Here is a 25,921-nt window from a genome sequence, read left to right on the forward strand (position 1 = left end):
TTTTTAAGTCCTTAGTGACCTACTGATTTGTTCAGTTAGTTAAAATATGAAATTAATGACCCTAGATACATGGTTGTCAACTTTTGTTCATTTCCATGACATGAAACATGTCCCTAGTCTCAATGGGTATCTTGTAGAAAATGCTGTTGGTATGGAAAATCATGAAAAAAAAAAACCAACTAAATAAATGAGAGTAAATACAAATGTATACTTCAGGAAAAAAAATAACAGTTTCCTACTTACCATCTAATCATAGTATTGTCAAAGATGCACCTGTCTTAAAAAGAATGGACTATAAATGTATTTCCTAATGTGTCATTGGAAATAATAATTTCAAATTCACTTCATGGTATAGTTGAGGGCATAAGCCTCAAGGGTATCTATAAATTATTCATAAATGAATAGTAAGAGTGAACAAATTTAAAAGTCCACGCATTATTTTCTTGATATTAATTGGCATTGCAGAGTTGTAATGAGTCATATACAACAAACCCCATATTGGATTTATTGAAAGCTTTGCAGAGACATGGCACTTTGCATATTTTAGCACCTCATGTGGTATTTTCCTATAGAATTTCTTAAACTCATTTTTTCTTAGAATGTATATAATATTTAGCTTATTAAATTAATTTCAGGATAGTATCTGGGTTGCTTGAGGTTTTTTATAAGCAAGATAATTATTTTTATTTGTTCTTGTAATTTGTACAATAGATCCTCAAATATCTGTTTTCCATTTCAGAAAATCACCTTCGAAGGACGGACAGCATTATTTTTCTATTGGAATATACACAGTGTGCACAAGCTCTACTCATGTAAAACTACATTAAATATTTATGCCTGCTTAACTACCTGGAATTGTTGGCTAATTTACCTTTCATCTGAATTTTGTGATAATTGCCTGAGAAGTGTTTATGTTTTTCTAAAAAGAAGCACAGAATTCTTTAAACATCTTAAACAGAGTGATGTGGAAAGTCTCACATTGGTAATTAAATGCTTCTGCCAAAACTGGCACAAGTCATTTAAGCTCACGTCACTGGTCTGAACCAATCACATAGCCCCATCTAACTCAAAGGAGTCAGAGTTCCAATGACAAACACATTTTCACAAATTATTCCTACCGGAATAAATTTCATGAAATTTCAATTTTATAAGACAGGTGTAGGTAAAGGATAGTGTTGTTTTGCTTACAACATAAGTAGAAAAATCACCACACGTTCAATAAGATTACAAGAAACCGGTATGCAAAACATCCTCACTGATTACCACTGTCATTGAAACTACACTGACAACTTTAAGCAACAATAGTACAATAAAACAACATTAGAATAGTGATTTACTGAACCATTGTAATTTACATTTGCTACTAAAATGTTATTGCAAAGGTTTGGCAATTTTAGCATTGAAGTTAATCACTAACATTTTCAATTACTGAAATCAATTTTCCCCAGTATCTTCCTATAGTCTCTGAGGGCTTCCAATCCACTTTTGCCCTGATTTTCAATGGCTTCTTTCCTTTTACTTTTCTCATTATTATCCAGAGTGGCTTCTCCTCACACTCAGATAAAATCTACATTCTTTACCATTGCCCTCAAATCCCTCTGTTATCTGGCTCCTATAGATCTTTCCAACATTACCAGCTACCCTATCTTCTTTCTTCACTTTGCTTCAACCACATCAGAGTATCTTCTGTTCCACCAATGCACCAAACTCATCAACACTGATGAAAGTGCCCATAATATGATGTGGCTGCTGGCTCCTTCTTATTTATTTTTCAACTTCTTATCTAATGTTTCCTATCTCTCTTCCATTTGATCTTCAGCCTACTTTATTTTCCTCATTGCATTTATTACTATCTAAATGATCTCATTCATTTGTTCAGTGGCCTTCTTCCCCTCCCTAGAAAGTAATCACTCTCCCACTCTCCCTAGAGTGTGGCACACAAGAGATATTTCCTCAATATTGTTAAGCAAATTATTAAATGTATGAATGAATAACTATTTTTCTTTAAATAATTAAATTTTTAAAATCAGATAAATAGAGAAGAATGGACAGTGTATGGAGTAGTAATTGAATAAACAATAATCTTTCACATTTAATATTAGATATATTGCCATATCATATGACATGTCAATAAGCAGACAATGAAATAGGAGAAAAAATTATATAGGAATGATATGGTAAGATAGGGTTTTCAGAAGTTCCCTATAGCGCAATCATAAAACAGTTCTTTGAAGCTGTTATATAATGATAATAATAATAATAATAATAATAATAATAATAATAACATCATCTCTTCCATCTTAAGTACTAACCCAGAGGAACAGTCTTCTCCGAGTCTTCACTAAAAAAAAAAAAAAAAAAAATCCTTCCAGCCTCAGTATCTAAAGAACTTTCTGTGATATGGAGATATGAAGTACATTCCTAAGTCATTTTGGCTGGAAAATGCCAAGGGCTGCATGAGAACTAGGTCTTGTGTTACCCAGTCAGCCTTCATTATTCAAAGCTGTCAAGTTTAGCTTTTCAGTTTTGTTCAAACATGGTAACATCCCCAAACCTTTCAGCCTTCTCCTTTTCATTTTCCTTTTTTAAAGTCACTGTAGTATTGAGAAACACAGAATATTTAATTATGGGTTTATAAAGTGAGGTTTCTCAAGTTTGCTTAAAATTATTTGATTTTCAATACTCTGTTGAACTTTATTGTCCTAGGAATACATTGGCTAAAATAGTACATCTTTAATAAGCCCCAAGTCTGTATCCAAAAGTGATCATTCCATTATCCTATAGGTAAATTTTTAAATCACTTTAATAATTCCATTGTGTTATGTATTTACCTATCTGGCTGTTTGCATCTAGTTGGCCAGCTGTTCTGTCAGTTTTCCCAATTGCCTTGTTTTTTTGTTGTTGTTGTTGTTTTTTTTTTGTTTTTATAATTAAATATTGTTGATATTTTTCAGGTTATTTATGTTAATATAACCAATATTTGCATAGGTAAGGAGTTATTCCAGTGTTAATCTTTCACAAACCAAGGGAGTTTCAGTTATTCTTTGTCTCTTAGGATGCTGCAAGTTGCAAATAATAAAACTAACTCAAATTGGCTGAAACAATAAGGAAATACATTGGCTTTCATGAAAGGCAGCTAAAGCAGATTTTTTAATTCATTGATCCAGTGTCTCAAGTTTTTTTCCAAAGACCCAGAATGATTCCATCTCTACAATGTTGGCCTTACTCTAAAGCTCATTGTGGTTGTAGGTTGACTGCCAAGAATAATATAAGCTAAGTGCTTTATTATTGCCATACAACAGGGGAAACTAGCACATATCTACAAGTGTCTATCCCTTCATCTGGTTTTGCCAGTCTAGACCATGAATCGGCATCCAATAGAAGATTGCCATAACCTGATTGGCTTAGACCTAGCTTCCTGAACCAATCATGACAGGGGCAGGTGAGATTGCAAAAATAGACATAGACTAATTAGGGCCACCCATAGAATGGGGGCTAATTCCCTACACCACATTGTGACAGGTGGCATAAATGTTAGGGAGTGGGCCACAAAATTCACTTCATTTCTATCACACATTTCTACCTCTATTTTCATTTTCAATCAAAAAAAATGGCCTCTGCTCATAATTATTTTTAATGCTCCAAAATTTACATTTTCTATGTCTGTGCTGAATTATGTGAAGTAGTGTTGAGTAGTAATAAATAGGACAGAGTTAAATCTGATATATATGAAATTAAGAATCAGAATTGAACCCCAGATCCATTATCAGGGTGTTGTGTGACCTCGAATGAGTCACCTGAACTTTCTGAGACACAGTCGTCTCATTTGTGGAAAGGAGGTATTAATACCTGATTTTCTGTAGGGATTAGAAAGTACATAACATTTAGCACAGTGCCTTCTACTTGGTAGGTAGGCATTGAGTCATATCTCAGCATTTTTCCCCCCATTTTCCATTATAAGCTCACCAGAAGATATTGCTTGATGAATTTTCCAATAAGAATACATTTTTTTTTCTTTTCAAAATATTTTCATATCTTTCTTTTTATCTTGATAGAACCAAATATGGTGCATAGGTTATGATTTTCATTGGTAAAAAATTAAACAGTGAGATATGATGTCGTCAAAGTTATCAAGCTATTGAGCTTGATTGAGAAGCCCAACCAGTGCAAGTATAGTTATTTACAAAGTAATTTTTACTTACATTTACCCTATGTAATTTTCACAATAATAAGATTGATATTACCATCCTTTTTGTAAAGTGTAAAGACATTGAGGCTTAATGAGGCTCAGAAATTTGCCCAAGTTTCAGAAACTATACAGAACTTTTACATAAAGATTCAGAACTGGAATAAGATTCTTCAGACTGTTTATACAAATATCTTTTCTTTAGATCAGTTTTTCTTGAAATATATGGTGCATTAAAATTTCCTATACACTTTATACGAAATGCAATTCTGAGGCTCTAGGTTACAGAAATTGAAATTTAGTAGCTATCAAGTAAAGAAAGTAAAAGTTAAGCAGAGATTTGAAATTTGAAGTCTAAATAGATGTTAAATGCTCAAAATGAGGAGAGAGAATTTCATGCTGAGGGACCTGTTACACAGATGACAGATAATAACGATAATAATAATTATAATAAAGATGATAATGATAGAAATGGTGAGTTTTACCAAATTAATTGAAAACAAAATTGTTTTTGAAAAAAAATTAGAACTGTTTATCACTCATTTCCTTCCTTATGCAACCCCAATAAAAAAAAAAGAGTTTGTTATTCTCATAGGATTGAGAACAGTTCTTACTGTTAAGGGTCACTTAAATTAGGTTAATAAATATTAAAGAAATCTAAGAATACCCTCTAGATGTCATGAAGAACATAATTGTAGTAGGGAAGTATCTGAGAAAAAAGTAAAGAAAGAAAGATGCAATTCTATATGACATTGGATGTTGCCAACCCAGTATGTCAAGAGCATGTCAGGACACATTTTCCTGTATAAAAATCTATTATCAATAAAATCATACTTCCTAAATAAGGCATGCCATAAGTCTTCATAATTATTCTAAAGATGAGAACCTCAGCAACCAGTTATTAATAGATATGAAAGTGTTATGTGCTACAGAAAATCTACTCACATTATTGACTATTACTTTAATTTTTTAAAATTATTTTTATGGACTATACTTGAAATACAATATTATGTTAGTTACAGATGTAAAACAGACTGATTCAATAAGTTTAAATGTTATGTTATGGTCACCAGAAGTATAGCTACAGCTGTCATTACATAATACTATTACAACACCAATGACTATATTTCCTATGCTATATCTTTTATACCCATTATTTATTCATTCAATAACTGTAAGCCTGTATCTCCACTCTTCTTTACCTGTTTTGACCATGCCCCCACCACCTCCTTCAACCATCAGTTCTCTGTATTTATAGGGCTGATTCTCCTTTTTGTTTGTTTATTCATTTGTTTTTGTTTTTATATTCCACATATAGGTGCTTGACTTCCCTGTCTGACTTATTTCACTTAGCATAATACCCTTCTAGGCCTATACATACTATAGCAAATGGCAAGATCTCATCTTTCTTATGGCTGAGTAATATTCCTATGTGTGTATCACATATTCTTTATCCATTCATCTATTGACAACCATATCTTAGCTATTATAAATAATGCTGCAATAAACATAAGGGTACGATATCCTTTTGAACTAGTGTCACCATTTTATTTGAGTAAATACCCAACAGTGTAATTGTACGATCATATGGTATTTCTATTTTTAATTTTTTGAGGAATCTCCATACTGTTTTCGACAATGGCTGCACCAATTTGTATTCCCATTAACAGTGCAAGAGAGTTCCTATTTATCAACATCATCACCAACACTTTTTTCTTATATTTTCGGTTTTAGCCATTCTAATAAGTGTAAGGTGATTTGCACATCCCTGATGATTAGTGATGGTGAGCCTCTTTTCATGAGTCTGTTGGCTATTTGTATGTCTTCTTGGAAAAATGTCTATTCAGGGCCTCAGTTGATTTTTTTTTTTTTTAATTTTTTTTTTTCCTCAGTTGATTTTTAATCAGATTATTATTCGGGGAGTTTTGAATTGTGTAAGTTCTTTATATATTTTGGATATTAATCCCTTTTTGAATATATAATTTGCAAGAATTTTCTCCCATGCAGTAGGCTGCCTTTTTATCTTGCTGATAATTTCCTTTGCTGTGCAAAAGTTTTTTTTTATTTTGATGTCTCCTTTTTTTCCTTGCCTTGGGAGACATACCTAGAAACACGTTGCTATGGTTGATATTAAAGAAATTACTTCCTATGTTTTCTTCCAGGAGTTTTACGGTTTCAAGTCTTACATTGAGGTCTTTAATTCATTTTGAGTTTATTTTTGTATATAGTGTAAGAAAGTTGCGTAGTTTCATATGTGTGTGTGTGTGTGTGTGTGTGTGTTAATCCATATATTATATGGGCAATGCTAATCTTTTCTGTATCATTCTAGTTTTAGTATATATGCTGCAAAAGAGAACACCAGTTTCATTATTTTTCATACAGTTGTCCAGTTTTCACAATACCATTTATTGAAAAGACTGTCTTTTCTCCATTGTATATTCTTGTTATGGATTAGTTGGCCATATAGGCATGGGTTTGTTTCTGGACTCCCTATTCTCTTTCAGTGATCTATGTAGCTGGTTTTGTGCCAATACCATACTCTTTTGATTACTACAGCATTGTAGTATATCAAAATCTAAGAATGAGATATCTCCAGCTTTGTTCTTCTTTCTCAAGATTGCTTTTGCTATTTAAAGTCTTTGAGGGTTTTATACAAATTTTAGTATTATCCATTCCAGTTCTGTGAAAAATGCTATTGGTATTTTGATAGAGATTATATTGAATATGTAGATTGCTTTGAGTAGTTTGGACATTTTAACATTCTTTCAATCCATGAGCATGACATATCTTTCCATCTATCTTTGTTGTCTTCAATTTCTTTTTTTTTTTAAGATTTTATTTATTTATTCATGAGAGACACAGAGAGAGGGAGAGAGAGAGAGGCAGAGACACTAGGCAGAGGGAGAAGCAGGCTCCATGCAGGGACCACTGAGCCACCTGGGCTGCCCCTTCAATTTCTTTCTTCAATGTCTTATAGTTTTCAGAGTATAGGTCATTCATCTCCTTGGTTAACTTTATTCCTATGTATTTTATTCCTAGGGCTGCAATGTACATATGATTGTTTTCTTGTTTTCTCTTTCTGCTACTTCATTATTAGTGTATAGAAATTCAACAGATTTCTGGGTATAATTATGTATCTTGTAACTTTACTGAATTTATTTATTACTTCTAATAGTTTTTGGTGGAATCTTTAGAGTTTTATGAATAGTATTATGTCATCCACAAGTAGTTTAATTTCTTCCTGTCAAATATGATGTATTTTATTTCTTTTGTGGTCTGATTGCTGCAGCTTGGACTTTTAGTACTATGTTGAATAAAAGTGATGAGACTGGACATCCTTATCTTGTTCCTAATCTTAGGGATAAAGCTTTTGCTTTTCACCATTGAGTATGGTGTTAGCTGTGGGTTTTCAGATACTGCTTTTGTTATGTTGAAGTATGTTCCCTCTATACCCATTTTGTTAAGAGGATTTAACTATTACTTTTTAATAAAAAGTTTTGTTGTCACTTATATATGGGCTTTGAAATTGGGGCTATACAAAATGGTCCTTTGTACTGAATGGTTCATTACATGTAATTAAACTACATTATAAAAATTGAAAATACCCCAGGGGCACCTGGGTAGATCAGTTAATTAAGCATCAGACTCTTGATTTTGACTCCAGTCATGATCTCTGGGTCCTGAGATCAAGCCCCACATTATCATCTGTGCTCAGTGGGGGTCTGCTTTAGATTCCCTCTGCCTCTCCCCAATCTCTCTAAAATAAATAAATACATCTTTAAAAAAATTCAAAATACTCTTTGTGGCCTGAGCTACAGATTTTATTTCTCTCCATCTCATCTTTTAGACAGTAGCTAAATCTCATCTTTACTTGGTTAGAAAGGCATGTTCAGGACTTTGTTTCCATGAGTGATTGTCTTTCTGAAATATAATCCTACATATATTTAGAAGTAAGAGGCATTTGTCCCCAAGCAATATTTATAGAATTAAAAATAAAACCAGGCACGCCTGGGTGGCTCAGCCATTAAGTGTCTGCCTTTGGCTCAGGGCGTCATCCCAGCATCCTGGGATCCAGTCCCTCATTGGGCTCCCTTCAGGGAGCCTGCTTCTCCCTCTGCCTATATCTCTGCCTCTCTCTTTCTGTGTCTCTCATGAATAAATAAAAATAAAATCTTAAGAAAAAAGAATTTAAACAATAAATAATAAAAAATAGAACCAATTTAAGATACGGTTTCATATTTGGTATCATTTTTTTTTTCACAATGTTTGCCTTACAAACAATGTTAGGCAAAGACCTGCTTGATGTTTCAAATCCCAACAAGTTTAATTTTTCACTTAAAACCTCTGTATGAAAAAAAATCAAATAAAGTAAAAACATTGTGACTCTTCTGAAAATGTAAAATGTAAAATGTAAAAAATAACATGTAACAATAGGGATATTTGTTGAATCAATAGGTGTCAGATTCAGGCAGAAATAGTGATGTTATCTAAGTGAGAAAGGGCCAGGAAAGTTGCTTGGCAAGAGGAGTCAGCTACAGTATTAGGAGGACTTTTTAAGAATTTTTCTTCAAGAAGACTTGGACAATCACACAACAACAATTGGCTGCCTCTACCAATTGTTGTCTATAAGGGGAATGGGTAATGATTCACAAAAAGTCAGTATACAATTTTCCTATTTATTACCACATTAGTTTGTCAAATTTGCTTTAAACAGGAGATATCATTTCATTGGTTGTCAAGACTAAAAGCTGAACTCTGTTTTCACACTTTTCCCCCCAAAGCAGGAGGACTCTTTGGTGTTTTTGTTTGTTTTTGTTTTGTTTTGTTTTTTAGGGATTTTCCTGTTTCAAATACTCCTTTCTTATCTGAAAAGTAACATGATTGAACTAGGTAATTGCAGTCCATTTAAAAATTTCAAGGCTCTAAAACATTGTTTAACTATCACATATAGTCTTAGATCCTTGTTTCATGTCCTTAGCCTAACAATAACGGCTTTAGAGGTCACAAGGAGATATCTACTTTATTTGCTTTTCAGGGTTTTTTTTTTTTTTTTTTGTATTTTTTTTTATTGGAGTTCGATTTGCCAACATATAACACCCAGTGCTCATCCCCTCAAGTGCCCCCCTCAGTGCCCATCACCCAGTCACCCCATCCCCCCACCCACCTCCCTTTCTACTACCCCTTGTTCATTTCCCAGAGTTAGGAGTCTCTCATATTTTGTCTCCTTCTCTAATTTTTCCCACTCAGTTCCCTTCTTTTCCCTTACAATCACTTTCACTATTCTTATGTTCCCCATATGAGTGAAACCATATGACGATTGTCCTTCTCTGACTGACTTATTTCACTCAGCATCATACCCTTTAGTTCCATCCATGTCGAAGCAAATGGTGGGCATTTGTCGTTTCTAATGGCTGAGGAATATTCCACTGTATATATAGACCACATCTTCTTTATCTATCATCTGTCAAAGGACATCGAGGCTCCTTCTACAGTTTGGCTATTGTGGACATTGCTGCTATAAGCATTGGGGTGCAGGTGTCCTGGTTTTCACTGCATCTGTATCTTTTGGGTAAATCCCCAGTAGTGCAATTGCTGGGTCGTAGGGTAGCTCTGTTTTTAACTCTTTGAGGAACTGCCACATAGTTTTCCAGAGTGGCTGTACCAATTCATACTCCCATCAACAGGGCAAGAGGGTTCCTTTTCAGCTTTATTTATTTTTTTTAAAATTTTTATTTATTTATGATAGTCACAGAGAGAGAGAGAGGCAGAGACACAGGCGGAGGGAGAAGCAGGCTCCATGCACCGGGAGCCCGATGTGGATTCGATCCCGGGTCTCCAGGATCGCGCCCTGGGCCAAAGGCAGGCGCCAAACCACTGTGCCACCCAGGGATCCCATCCTTTTCAGCTTTAAAAGTCAATGTCTTCTCAAGAGAAATTTTCTAACTGAACATTAGTTCAAAAAGGTGAGTTGCTCTGATAGCAATCTAATAGCAATTCTAGGGGCCCTTGATGGAGAATAAATTAAATTCACAAGAACATGGCTTCTGTCCGGGGCATGGTTCTTTGTCATTTGCTCAGCAGTCCTCACCAAAAAGGAATGAAGAGATTATGTCCATTTTTCTAAATCACCTATTTTCAAATAAAATATGTATTTTACTGATTCTATACAATAGCACTGTTGTGGAGTGAGGAGAACTTTCCAGATTCCATCCCATCTGATACTGAGTCATTACAGCAACTATAAAGTTAATATGGATTTCTGCTAAATGAGAGATATCTGTATAATATTCAGACACTAGCTACTATCACATATTTGTCATCTGTGAGATATTTATTTCTTATTAATCTATTTTCAAAGATGTCGAATGTAAATTAGATATAGCCTTTAAAGAGATAATTTACTTCTTGATTTTTAAAAAAAGTCAAAAAATGGCAAAAATATGTCCATCATTAACAGGACTTAAAAATAAAGGTATTGATTATATTAATATAATATTAATGTAATTCACTCCTAAATATAAACAGAAAGCTAATTATGGCCAGCATTCAGTATACAATGTGTGAAAATGTATATTTCTTTATAAATAGAGTATTAACAAGCCAATACTAATATAACAACCATAAATTTCATTTTCACTTTTATTATGTGAAAATTATGTGATTTATTAAGTATTATTAAAATTATACCTATAATTATGTGATTTATTAAGTATTATTAAAATTATACTTAATTTACCTTAAAAGGTAAAATGCGTAATTAATTTTTCAGACTCTTTTTACAATATATTCATAAAAATCTTTAGATTTATAAAGATTTAGAAAAGTATCTGTCCATAGGATTTAATAATTTATTAAATCATACAAAAAAAAACTTATTTGCCTCATTCATGGAGCTATTTTGCCAATTTCATTACCATCCTACTCAACTTGACTGAAAAAAAAAGGTGTTAACTCAAATATATATGTTTTCAAATATATTTTATTTTAACAAGAAAAGAAGCTACTATACTGGAACCATGTCTTATATGATAATTACTTTATTTTAAAACATTCTTATATTTGTTAATTGTTGCACAAAATTCCAAACTAAAAACAACTCCTCGGTCCTTTCTTATCTTCTCTTTTCCTTCTTCTCCCTTCTTTCTCATGTCTCCTTCTACAAATATTTATTGAGGGCCTAATATATTCCAAGTACTATGTTGGATATTCAGACAAGTGGAAATTTTAGAAAAATAATTATAGGCAACATAACAAGAGCTATAATGAGATGTAAAATATACTTCTCAAACACTTGAACATAGCATTATCATTATCTCGAATTTGCTTGTTGTAAAAGATCTGTCTCTATCACAAGATTTTAATAACATCTAGAGCTGGAACCCTATTTTGTTCTCCTATAAATCATTCCCCTACTCAACTCTCACCACTCACACATTGCTTTATACATAATGGGCCTCCAGTAAATGTTTGGTTAAATAGAATATACTTACAATAGTACATATATACCATATGGAGGTTTTCCTTAAAATAATGACTTTAAAAAATAATTTTAGATCCTTAATATGCAGAATTGGAAAATATAAACAAGAATAAAATTTTTATCATCTATATTGTCATTTCCAAGCAATATTAACTACCATGTATGCCTTAATGCATTTATTTCTGGTCTTTTCCTTTATGTATTTGGGAAATAACTATACATTTATATTTACATAATTTTTCTTTTTAATTTTTCCCTTATTATATTGTGAACATTTCCCACATAGCAAATAATCCTAAATATTAGTTTAATGGCTGGCTAATATTTTATCATAAAATTTTATTATTTAAACCTGGACAATTACTTATTTACAATGGTTTATAATTATAAATAATTGCACAGCCATAGTCAGTGTCCTGGGTACATAAATCTTATTTACTCTCACTTATTATTTTGCTAAGGACTAGACTTGAGAAAATAGCCACATACAGAGAAAAATACTTGGGAATTTATTAATTATGTTGTAAATTCCTTTTTGTTCTAGCTAAAGTTTTTAAAAACTTTTTAGAGTAGTAATTACCTATTATTAAAAGAAATACACCTTTATTTAAGAAAACTAATTTAAACATTTTGTAGACCATTAATACTCAGAAAGGCAAATTATTTTAAGTTAACAAAGAGTTATTTCCCACAATATTTTCTATCATATCTCACACAGAGTTGGTTGTTAATACTTTTCGAAGAGGTGAATAAAAGGAAGAGATGGAATGGAACAGAACAAAAGGAACAATATAAAAGAGCTTAATAAATGAATTATGTTGGTAACTATTCCTATTGGAAAGCATTAGCAAAATTTTTATTTTATGAAAAAAATGTTTTTTTTTCATAGCATTTTGAAGATCCTCCTGACCAATTCTCAATCTATGAACAAACTTTCAAATCAAACTGTTTTGAAGTCTGTTCCAGTTATCTGTTGATCTCTCATGCATATGAATCCCATGGTGGTTGGAGGTGGGGTTATTTGAAGGCTTCATCAGTCACATGTTTGGTGCATGTGTAGGCTGGGACGCCTGGAATAGCTGAGAGCAAGTTGGATTAAGCTTTCTCCACAAGGTTCTCCAAAATGATAGCTTGGACTTTCTTACAGAATGGTAGCCTTAGGTTAATTAGATCTCTAAGGAGACATAAGTATTGATAAGCATTCAAGAGGCCTGGATTGATAGCCACAAAGCTTCTTATAACCTCTCCTCAAAAGTCATGCAGTGTCACCTCTACCATTGTCTTTTGAGTCAGATAGTGACAAGCCAGCCCACATACAAGGAAGTGAAAGAACAGGCTCCACCTATCAATGAGGTAATGGCCTGCAAGTACAGGGAGGAAAGAGTAATGGTGTCTACCTTACACACAGGCTGCCACAAAGTCCTAACTGCTTCCCTCAAATGCCATCTTTGTCTCTACCACATAATTGGATCATGCCTTTCCTTAACACATACTTTTTCTTTCATTTCTTTATTTAAAACTACTTTCTAGATTAGCAGTGAAAGCAGGACAGATCTGTGTACTTCTTGCTTCTTTGGACAAATCAGGTTTTATAACCAGATCCAAATTCAAATATTAGCTGCCATTCACCAACAGAATGACTTGAGCAAAAATATATCTCCTCATAAGAATGGATTCTCTGATACCTACTGTCTCCATAATACCTAACATATAATAAAGTTATTGACTAAGAAATGTATTTATTATTTACTGACTAACCAATCTCTGAGATTTCTTTTATGTCTTCTTCTATTTCTTTTATGTCTTCTTCTATTTCTTTTATGTCTTTTATGTCTTAATGTTTGCAAAATATGTAATACAAAGCCTTAATTTAGTAAAGTGAGGATATGGTAGCTATCAGTAATTACAGTTAATATTCTCATCATTATTTATGTTATCATCATTATAGTTTCTCTTTAAATTTATGCCTCCACAGTCTAACAACTTGTTAGACATCTTCAGCACCCGGATCTCACTTATTTACCTCAGCTCATCCTTAGCCACTGTTTTAATGCTTTGAATATTCACACTGATGACACATCAAACATATTCTTCCATAAATCCTTGACCTTGTCAACCCTAATATATTCCCCACTTCACTCCAAATAAGCACAAAGTCTCATTCAAAAGTACCCTACACCTAAATCACAAACTCTGCAATTTTCTCTTCAAAAGTTCCATTTCTTATGTCTTCCATCATGCTTTCCTGATTCCTTTCTTTTATTCTAGTGTATTAACACCTTTCTGGTTTTACTTGACTCCTTAGGCAATCTTGACACCATGGCCATTCACACTATTGGCATCTTTGATGATAAGCCAAACCAAATTTAAAAATTCTTATATCTGAATGGACTTAGTTGATTAAAATGCTCAGTTCTCATTTCCTAAAAATGTCATTTGCTTCATGAAGCTTTTAAAATGCTTTTACCATCTCCTTGTTCCTTCCCTCTTGAAATTGTCTACCCAAGAGGTCTTTACTAACTGCCTCCATTTCTCCAGCACTCCACCATTTCTTAGCTACTTATAGTCTAGCTCAGCCCCTCCTGATCAGACTTTGTAATCAAATCTGACTCAGCAAGGTTAGACTAGAAAGCCAAGACCAGAGCCAGAGAAAGTAAGTAGTTAACTTAGTCCATTCAGATTTGAGAACTTATAAATGTGGTTTAGTTTGTCACCAAAGATGCAAATAGTGTGAATGACAATGGCATTAAGGTGGACTAGGGAGTCAAATGAAGCCAGAATGGTACTGGTAGGACTAATTCAGAAAATAACCCAAAATACTTAAAAGGTTTTTTTGTTTGCTGTCATTGAAAATAAAAGAATCCTTGCAGCCTGAATTGTCCATATTAAAGAACAGAAGCATGTCAATAAGAAAATCGGCATGCTTTCCAACCACTAAAATGTAAACACTCTACATATTTTTAAATGCTATTAGATATCACTACCTTAAGAAGTGATAATACAAAGGTATATTTCTCCATCAGACCACAGTTGTTTCTTGAAGGTAGAGTCTACATGCTCATAGATTGATTATCACTATTCTATACCAATTTTTCATGAGCATAAGGAAAATAATCTTCTCTGATGAACTACTCTCCCATCCCCATCACAAATCATCACCATTATCATCATCATTATCATCATCATCCATCAAAATCACACCTTCCTTTTAAATCCCCACAAAATATGTCCATGCCTTACTTCTAAAATATACCCTTTGGCCTGAACTATCATTATTTCAGAGCTCTTGATATTTCCCCTGTTAAAATTTAAGCTACTTCATAGTCGCATCACAGTATTTGTACACTTGCAGGTTTCTTGAACCTAAAAATTAGGCCCATACACCTATAATATTTTGTTAACTATGGGATCTTTTTTGTTACTGATACCATTGCCAATCACTCTCTATAAGCTGTGTATATAGCTTCTTTAAGCTGTGGTTGATGTCCATAGTCATAGTTAATATTGACATTCATATTCTTGTGTGTATTTATAATTTTTTTCTTTTCCTATAAAATATAATGGTAATTGGTAGTTGCCTCCAAGCAAAGTGTTAGGAAAAAAATCAAATCTATAATTAAGTTCCCAGCAGAAATCATGGTACCCACTTTGGATCCCATCTCTCTACTGTCAATTTTCATTACTAAATATGTATTTCATTTAGACAGTTAGATAGTTTGATTGGATCTTTATTGGAAATACAATTTCTCATAGCTCTTCATCATGGCTTGTATTTAACTTTATTCATTCCCTTTTGCCTATAGGTCCCCCAGGCCCACCAGGGGTAGTGATTGTTGAGGAAATCACCGAAAGCACAGCCACACTCTCCTGGAGTCCTGCAGCTGACAACCACAGCCCAATCTCCTCCTACAACCTGCAGGCTCGCAGCCCATTCTCCCTGGGCTGGCAAACAGTAAAAACAAGTAAGAGGCTCTAACGCAACATCAGAGGCAACCAGAATAGCTTCTTCTGTCATGAGCTATATTTGCTAGCAGTCTTAGTGGGATCATTTTGAATTCTGGAAATTTTGTTATTAATTACAATATTAACCATTGTTTGCCTCTTTCTATAAAGCTATCTTGCTTTCCAGGTGCCTGGGTGGCTCAAGCAGTTCAGTGTCCAACTCTTGATTTCAGGCTCAAGTCATGATCTCAGAGTTGTAATAGGTGGCTCTGTGCTGGGCAAGGAGACTGCTTAAGATTCTCTCTCTTTATCACACGCTGCCCCCTGCCCCGGGCCCCACCCCAACACATCCAGGTGCTCTTTTTTTTTTGGAAGTCACGACATGTCATGACTCTGTTTATTTATCTTTTTTTTTTTTTTCATCTATGAGCAATACACAGAGAGAGAGAGAGAGAGAGAGAGAGGCAGAGACACAGGCAGAGGGAGAAGCAGGACCCATGCAGGGAGCCCGACGCGGGACTCGATCCTGGGTCTCCAGGGTCATGCCCTGGGCCAAACGCGGAGCCAAACATCTGCGCCACCAGGGCTGCCCCCCGGTGCTCTGTAATAAAAAAAAGAAAAAGAAAAAGCTATCTTGCTTTCTTCTCTCAATTCCTAAGAGAGGACCACATCATTTATATTTGTTTATTGAAATAATTTTAGGCTCAATGTGAAAGTTGCCAAAATAGTACAAAGATTTTCTATGGACCCATTCCTCAGCTCTCCCTAATGATAATATTTTACATAACCATGGTACAATTATCAAATCAGAAAATTGACATTGATAAAATGCTATTAACTGATCTATATACTATATACTATATTCAGATTTCACAAATTTTTATATACAATTTTTAATGTGTGGTTCCATAAAAATTTTATAGATTTTGTTGTGTAGCCTCAAGTAACCACCAAGAAAATTGGGTACAGAACTTTTTCATTACTCCAGATCCTTGTGCTACCTCTTTATAGTCACACATCTTTTTACTTAGAAAAAGATAATCTAACATAAGTTACATTGTTTAAAACAAGGCAGAATTTTAATGTCTACTTGTAAGACATTTGTGTAATAGTCGCACTATTCTTAAATTCATTTTCTTCCCTGAGAGTTTGCTTTCCATGTTGTAACCAAATTCTCATTTCTCCACGTGTAGCTGTCTATAGGAATATGTGAAGTTATGATCACTTGATGGTTATTAGACACTTATGTAGCATGTTGGTTTTTAAAAGTATGCAATATCTATAAAATGTAATCTTCAGAAACAGTTGTCCATTCTGAGTAAGAATTTGTAATTTTATTTTCTAAGTATAAAATTGATTTATTTGTTTATAAGTGAAATATAAATCAGTATGCAATACCGAATGCAATAACCATGAAACTCAATTAACCATAATGCTATAGAAGTGGAGTGGTCCATTTTGCTGCTTAAATAATAAATTATTTAAACAGAAAATTTGTTTTGCGTAAAATTTTACAATTTGGGAGAGAGGAATTATATTTGCATACAAAATACAATTCACTTTTTTAAGTATTAGGTTCCTATATTAATTTATAGAATTGATTTTGATTATCAACATAGTGTACTCTATGTATATAGATATTAATTTGTAATACATATAATTGTGTGTATTAGCCTCATTTCTGGCTCCACACTAATCCTGTGATACCTCTGTAGATCCAAGAAATTGGGGGATCTCTACATTCAATAGATAATTCTGGAAAGATCATAAAGTCAAGCCACATAAACAGGTTTATTCAAGAATACTTCTAACCTTTGCCCCGGTGCTTTTATCTTTTCATTTGTGTGACAGCCTAAACCTTTTGCTTTGCAGCCAGAAAATGGGTTCATCTTATATCTGGTGTTGTGCACTCACAGATATGCTATATGCCCACTTTGCCACACTTCCCTTACTTCTTGGGACATTTTCCTTGTGGGCACATTGCAATACATATATATGTTTCCTCATTCATTCCATCCACATGTTCTTATCCTTCCTATCTTAACAGATGTTATGGCAATCCAGTACATCTAATCTTCTTCCTATTACAACCATAGGTTCCTAGTTACTATCATATCTTGATTTCTCACATATCTTGGTTCACCTATTTCTACTTTTTGTTGTTTGATAGAAATATAAATATGTATGTGTGTGTGTGTATACACATATATATGTGTAGATTTTTGGCACAAGAAAAAATGAAAGAGATTGTGTTTGTGTGTGTGTGTGTGTGTGTGTGTGTAGGTCTTGGCATTTAGACTAATGTTAATTTGGGGATTTATTTGTTTTTGAAGTCCCTACTATAAAGTTGCATTCTCATCTTTCTAAAATAATTTGAAGGCTGGAATATTTTTAAATTAAGGGTTCTTTTTAAAATTTAGATCAGCAGTTACTTATTAAGAAATCTATGCTTTATTGTATTAATAAGAAAATATATATTTCTCAAAAATATATTTCTGCAGGTGATCAATTTTATTTGCCCTTCATAGTATCTAATGAGGTCACTCACTTCTCAAAGTCAAGCATGCCATCCTCTAAGCAAGCATGCCAAGGAGCAGTACTCAACTTTTGCCTGCTCTAAAGTAATAGTTTTCAATGGTTTTAGTCCCTAGCTAAATCTGACCACTACTTTTTTCATGCCTGTGATAGGTAAAGAAGTCCCTCTAGAGCCACAACAGCTTCCTTGGAGCAGTGGGTCTTTTGTTTTCATAGTTGTTCTTCATCAAAATAAATTTCAATAGAGATAAACTCTAATGAAGAAATATCTGTTAGAAGGAAAAAAATAGTTTGAGGTTTGGACTCTGTGATAAAGTTAATGCAATTCATAGTATTTAAAAATTACTTAAGATTCCTTTATATACAACCATAATTACAAAAAAAATTAGTGAACTACTTATTTTTGACAAATAAGATAATGAGTTACATCTGGACCTTCTAGCTGATGAAACATGGAATTAACTTATCAGTATTGCCCATTCAAAAATCAGATTAAGATTGGGTGACTAAGAATGTGACTAAATTATTCATTTTGAAGAAAGTAAGTATGAAAATAGCCATAAGAAGTAGATAATTTCACTAGCAGATCCCTTTTCTGTTCAAATTGCTTTTGATTTGGAAATCTGACTTTATTTATCATTATTATTGAATTATTAACTGACTTGGTATTTTATTGTGTCTATTTAAGAATAACCAATCACCTATAATCATAGAATTAATTGGTCATTGTTTACTTAATTCAAACATGCTTTTTAACTATTCTTTCAGTGGATATATTTCTATCTGTGGATATATTTTCCATTGATTGATTGGTTGATTAAATTTGTCAACAAGATAGGCTTCTTTGGTACGTTTAACTATTTAATTAAATTCTAGGTTGCCATTCTTCTACAAGGAAAGGCAGTCTAACAGGGTTCTCTCCCTGAATAAATATGGTATCCTCCACTATTTTTAGTTATGGGATGTTTCACTGAAGCTGAATGTTTTCTTTGAAACTAACTTGTCTCCATACTTCCAGAAAAACAGATCCTTATAAAAAGATACCTCCAAGACTTTTAAAATAATTATTTTAGTATACAATCTCAACTGTCTTTAACCTCCCTGATATTGCATTTGAAATCAAATCTCAATTTTATTTTAACAAATTTGTTTTTAATTTATCTCATACTGAATGTCATTTAGTCAAAAATATTAATACCTTCAACATATACATTTTATAATTGTTTTATAGTGCATACAAGTAGCAAGGAACTTAGACTTTATAAATGTTTTTATTTTCAAAGAGATATTAGATTTAGGATGGGGAGAGGATATAGGGTGAGGGACAAAGCCTTTAAAACCTATAGTTATTGATAAGAAGATATAAATGCATGTATCTTTGGGAGGAAGAATTTTTTATTTCATATTTTCTTTTTTAATGTAAAGCCTGAAATAATTACTTCACATTTAAAACAGAAATTAACTGTACCAATTTTTATCATACCTGACAATTTGAACTCCTTTTTCATTCATTCAATATAAATTTGTTGAACACTTTCCAGGTAGTATTCCAGGCATTTAGGATATATGAGTAAACAAATCAAAATAAAAATCTCTACCCCTCTGGAGATCATGTTCCATGGTGAGGACAAACAATAAACAGATAACATAATAAACAAACAAATTATATAGTATCTTAGAAGTTACTGAATGAAAGATTAAAGAAATACTGTAAGGAGATTCAAAAGTATTATGGTAGGGGCAGTGTATTAGTCTGCTCAGACTGCCATTACAAAATACTATAAATTTGGTGGCTTAAATAAGAGAAATTCTTCTCATAGTTCTAAAGGCTGGGATTCTAAGATCTAGGTGACAGCCAATTTGATTTAATTTCTGGTGAGAACTCTTCTCCTGGCTTGTAGCAGCAGCCTTCTCACTATGTCCTCACATGGGAGAAATAACAAGTGAATGCTCTGGTATCCTTTCCTATAAGAATATTAATTCTTATCATAGAAGAGCCCCACCCCTATTACCTCATTAAATGTTAATTACTTCCTATTTTCAACATAGTTTGAACTAACGCATTAAAAGATAAAACATAACATCAATCTTCCAGTGTCTCTCCATTTCTCTCAGGATGAAAGCCCAAGTCCTATATGGCTTATCCTATCAATCTCTATCCAAACTCATCTTCTACCATTCTAACTAATGCTTACTTTGCTCCTGATTCACTGATCTTCTAATGCTCCTACATATAATGTTTCTAATTTGCACTAGTTGTTCCTCTTATCTGGCATGGTTCCTCTTATTGGCATAACTAAATACACATCTCCTTTAAAACCCCACTCAAATGACCCTCCTTAATGAGACTTATCCTGACCATTTTATTTAAAATTGCAACCTGCCTGATATGGACTGAATTGTGCCCCCCTCCAGAGTTTATATGATGAAACCCTAACTCCTAGTGTGAATATTTGGAGATGGGGACCCTAAGGACAACAGATAGGCAATAGCATATATGAAGATAGAGTTTAAGAGAGAGGTTTAGAATAGAGTTGTAAATTGGAATGTTACTGGAATAAATTTCACTTAAAATCATAAAACGGGGGGATCCCTGGGTGGCGCAGCAGTTTGGCGCCTGCCTTTGGCCCAGGGCGTCATCCTGGAGACCCGGGATCGAATCCCACGTTGGGCTTCCGGTGCATGGAGCCTGCTTCTCCCTCTGCCTGTGTCTCTGCCTCTCTCTCTCTCTCTCTCTCTGTGACTATCATAAATAAATAAAAAAAAAATCATAAAACTGCATGTCATCTCCAAGGATATGAACACAAAATAGAGAAGAGTATGAAAATTGAGCCCTAGAGCATTTCAGTAGTAAGAAATTGTGGAGAAGAGGAAAAAAAGCAAAGGATACAGTGGAAAACTAGTCATTCAGTTAAAAAAGAAAACCAAGATAATGTAATATCCTGGAAGAAAAAAGAAAAAAAAATCATCATGGAAAAAGAAGTAATTAACTATGCCAAATGCTACTGACATATGGAGTATAATGAGGATTAAGAATTAATCCTTGATCTTAGCAACATAGAGATCATTGGTTACTTTGACAATAGTAGTTTTAGTAAAATAATAACTAAGCTTTCACCAGAATGAGTTCAAAACAGAACAGGAAGTCATTCACCAGGATGAAGTGGAGTTTATTCTAGGGAAGCAAAGTAGTTCATATTTGCAAATCAAGCACTATGATATATATATCATTGATATATATATTCAATATATATATATATATATATTCAATATATATATATATTCAATATATCATTGATATATATATCAAGTGAAAGTATAAAAATCCTATTATCTCAATAGATGCAGAAAAAGCATTTGACAAAGTATAACATCCATTTGTGATAAAAACACAGCAAAGTAGGTATAGAAAGAATACATCTCAAAATAATAAAGCCCATGTATGAAAAACTCACAGCTAACATCATACTTAGTGATGAAAACTCAGAGTCTCTCATCTAAGATCACGAACAAGACAAAGATGTCCACTTTCACCACTTTTATTTATCATAATACTGGAATTCCTAGCCATAGCAATCAGACAAGAAAAATTAATAACAGGCAATCAAATTGTTAAGAAAGAAGTAAAACTCACTATTTGCAGATGACATGATACTATATAGAAAAAAACCCAAAGGACTCTATAAAAATAAATTTAGAACTCAAATTAATTCAGTGACGTCACGAGATACAAAATTAATATACAGAAATCTGTTGCATTTCTGTATTATAGTAATGAAGTAGCAGAAAAAGAAATTAAGAAAACAGTTCCATTTATAGCTACACCAAAAATAATAAAACACCTAGGAATAAGGTTATCCAAGGAGGTGAAAGACCTATACTTTGAAAACTATAAAACACTGATGAAAGAAATTAAAATCAACACAAATAAATGAAAAGATATTTCATGCTCATGGACTGGAATAACAAATATTGTTCAAATATCCATAGTATCCAAAGCAATCCAGAGATTATCCACAGTAATCCTTATCAAAATACCTGTAGCATTTTTCACAGAAATATAACAAATAATACTAAGTTTTTAAGTATTGAGAAAAGATCCTGAAAATCCCAAAATAATCTTGAGAAAAAAGAACAAAGCTGGAAATATCACATTCCCAGATTTCAAGATACACTACATAGCTATAGTAATAAAAACAGTATGGTACTGGCACATAAATAAACACACAGATCAATCAAACAGAATACAAAGGCCCCATATAAACCCACACATATGTAGTCAATTAATCTACAACAAAGGAGGCAAGTACATATATATATATATATATATATATATATATATATATATATATATATATGGGAAAAGACAGTCTCTTCAATAAGTGGTGCCAGAAAACTAGGCAGCTACATGCAAAAGAATAAAACTGGACCACTTTCTTACATCATACACAAAAATAAACTCAAAATGGATTAAAGACCTAAATGTGAGACCTGAAGCCATAAAATTCCTAAAAGAAAACATAAGGAGCAATTAATTCCTTTGACATCAGCCACAGCAACATTTTTCTAAATATGTTTCCTAAGACAAGAGGAACAATAGCAAAATTAAACTGTTGGGATTAGACCAAAATAAAAGGCTTTTTCACAGTGAAGGAAACATTAACAAAATAAAACAAAATAAAAAACAACCTAATAAGTTGTAGAGGATATTTGTAAATGATATATCTGGAAAGCAGTCAATATACAAAATATATAAAGAACTCAACACCAAAAAACAAAAAAACAAAAACAAAAAAACAAACAAAACACACACACACACACACACACACACAAACAAATAAAAAAAATGTAAATAAAAAACTAAAAAAGATCTGATTTAAAATTGGACAGAGGAAGGGAGGGGCAAGACGGCTGAAGAGTAGGGTCCCCAAGTCCCCTGTCCCCACCGAATTACCTAGATAACCTTCAAATCACCCTGAAAATCTACGAATTCGGCCTGAGATTTAAAGAGAGACCAGCTGGAATGCTACAGTGAGAAGAGTTCGCGCTTCTATCAGGTAGGAAGACGGGGAAAAAGAAATAAAGACACAAAAGGCCTCCAAGGGGGAGGGGCCCCGCGAGGAGCCGGGCTGAGGCCGGGGCGAGTGTCCCCAGGACAGGAGAGCCCCGTCCCGGAGAAGCAGGAGCTGCACCGACCTTCCCCGCGGAAAGGGGCCCGCAGGGAGTTAGAGCAGGACCCAGGAGGGCGGGGATGCCCTCGGGCTCCCGGGGACACTAACAGGCACCTGCGCCCCGGGAGAGCCCCCGAGCTCCCTAAGGGCTGCAGCGCGCACAGCGGGACCCGGAGCAGCTCGGAGGGGCTCGGGCGGCGGCTCCGCGGAGGGGGCTGCGGGGCGGGAGGGAATCCAACAGCGCAGGCCCGGGAGCACAGGGCGCCAGGACACAGCCCAGGATCCGGCCTCCCCCCGGGACAGGCAGAGGCCGGGAGGGCCCAGGACAGCAAGGACGCTCCTGCCCCAGCTGAGCAGATCAGCGGCCCTGCCCAGAGCCTCCAGGCCCTGCAGACGGAGAGCCCTGGAGCTACTGCGGGGGTTGACTCCAGGGCTGCAGAGCTGGCCCCGCCACTGCAGTTGTTCCTCCTGGGGCCTCACGGGGTGAACAGCCCCCACTGAGCCCTGCACCAGGCAGGGGCAAAGCAGCTCCCCCAAGTGCTAACACCTGAGAATCAGCACAGCAGGCCCCTCCCCCAGAAGACCAGCTGGACGGACCAGTTCGACGGGAAGTCAAGGGACTTAAAAGTACACAGAATCAGAAGATACTCCCCCCTGGTTTTTGTTGTTGTTGTTGTTGTTTAATTTTTTATTTCTATTTGATTCCCCTACACTTTTTTTCTTTCTCTTTTTCGTATCTTTTTTTTTCTTTTTTCTTCCTTTTTTCTTTTTCACTTTTCTTTCCTTCTTTCTCTCTCTTTTTCTCCTTTTCCCAATACAACTTGTTTTTGGCCCGTCTGCACTGAGCAAAATGACTAGAAGGAAAACCTCACCTCAAAAGAAAGAATAAGAAACAGTCCTCTCTCCCACAGAGTTACAAAATCTGGATTAAAATTCAATGTCAGAAAGCCAATTCAGAAGCACTATTATAAATCTACTGGTGGCTCTAGAAAAAAGCATAAAAGACTCAAGAGACTTCATGACTGCAGAATTTAGATCCAATCAGAAATTAAAAATCAATCGAATGAGATGCAATCCAAACTAGAAGTCCTAAGACGAGGGTTAATGAGGTGGAAGAACAACTGAGTGACACAGAACACAAGTTGATGGCAAAGAGGTAAACTGAGAAAAAAAAAGACAAACAATTAAAAGATCATGAATAGATTAAGGGAAATAAATCACAGCCTGACAAAGAAAAACCTACGTTTAATTGGGGTTCCCGAGGGCGCCAAAAGGGACAGAGGGCCAGAATATGTATTTGAACAAATCATAGCTGAAAACTTTCCTAATCTTGGAAGGGAAACAGGCATTCAGATGCAGGAAATAGAGAGATCCCCCCCACCAAATCAATAAAAACCACTAAATACCTTGACACTTAATAGTGAGGCTTGCAAATTCCAAAGATAAAAAGAAGATCCTTAAAGCAGCAAGAGACAAGAAATCCCTAACTTTTATAGGGAGGAATATTAGGGGAACAGCAGACCTCTCCACAGAGACCTGGCAGGCCAGAAAGGGTTGGCAGGATATATTCAGGGTCCTAAATGAGAAGAACAAGCAACCAAGAATACTTTATCCAGCAAGGCTCTCATTCACAATGGAAGGAGAGATAAAGAGCTTCCAAGACAGGCAGGAACTGAAAGAATATGTGACCTCCAAACCAGCTCTGCAAGAAATTTTAAGGGGGACTCTCAAAATTCCCCTTTAAGAAGAAGTCCAGTGGAACAATCCACAAAAACAGGGACTGAATAGATACCATGATGACACTAAACTCATATCTCTCAATAGTAACTCTGAACGTGAACGGGCTTAATGACCCCATCAAAAGGCGCAGGGTTTCAGACTGGATAAAAAGCAGGACCGATCTATTTGCTGTCTACAAGAGACTCATCTTAGACAGAAGGACACCTACAGCCTGAAAATAAAAGGTTGGAGGACCATTCACCATTCAAGTGGTCCTCAAAAGAAAGCAGGGGTAGCCATCCTTATATCAGATAAACTAAAATTTACCCCGAAGACTGTAGTGAGAGATGAAGAGGGACACTATATCATACTTAAAGGATCTATCCAACAAGAAGACTTAACAATCATCAATATATATGCCCCGAATGTGGGCGCTGCCAAATACATCAATCAATTAATAACCAAAGTTAAGACATACTTAGATAATAATACACTTATACTTGGTGACTTCAATCTAGCACTTTCTACACTCGATAGGTCTTCTAAGCACAACGTCTCCAATGAAACGAGAGCTTTAAATGATACACTGGCCCAGATGGATTTCACAGATATTTACAGAACTTTACATCCAACCTCAACTGAATACACATTCTTCTCAAGTGCACATGGAACTTTCTCCAGAATAGACCACATAACAGGTCACGAATAAGGTCTTATCCGATACCAAATATTGGGATCGTCCCCTGCATATTCTCAGACCATAATGCCTTGAAATTAAAACTAAATCACAACAAGAAGTTTGGAAGGACTTCAGACATATGGAGGTTAAGGACCATCCTGCTAAAAGATGAAAGGATCAACCAGGAAATTAAGGAAGAATTAAAAAGA

At 34.5% G+C, this 25,921-nt stretch overlaps 1 protein-coding gene across 1 annotated transcript in view; it reads left to right on the forward strand.

The window, feature by feature from the left end:
• Nucleotides 1-25,921, forward strand: part of CNTN5 (contactin 5) — a 497,758-nt gene that overhangs the window by 396,569 nt on the left and 75,268 nt on the right. Inside the window, exon 15 of the mRNA XM_041729931.1 lies at nucleotides 15,470-15,628. Within this exon, the coding sequence (XP_041585865.1) occupies nucleotides 15,470-15,628 (159 nt within the window). The remainder of the gene's footprint in view (nucleotides 1-15,469; nucleotides 15,629-25,921) is intronic.

The sequence above is a fragment of the Vulpes lagopus genome, chromosome 15, assembly GCF_018345385.1.
Source record: "Vulpes lagopus strain Blue_001 chromosome 15, ASM1834538v1, whole genome shotgun sequence".
NCBI lineage: Eukaryota > Metazoa > Chordata > Mammalia > Carnivora > Canidae > Vulpes > Vulpes lagopus.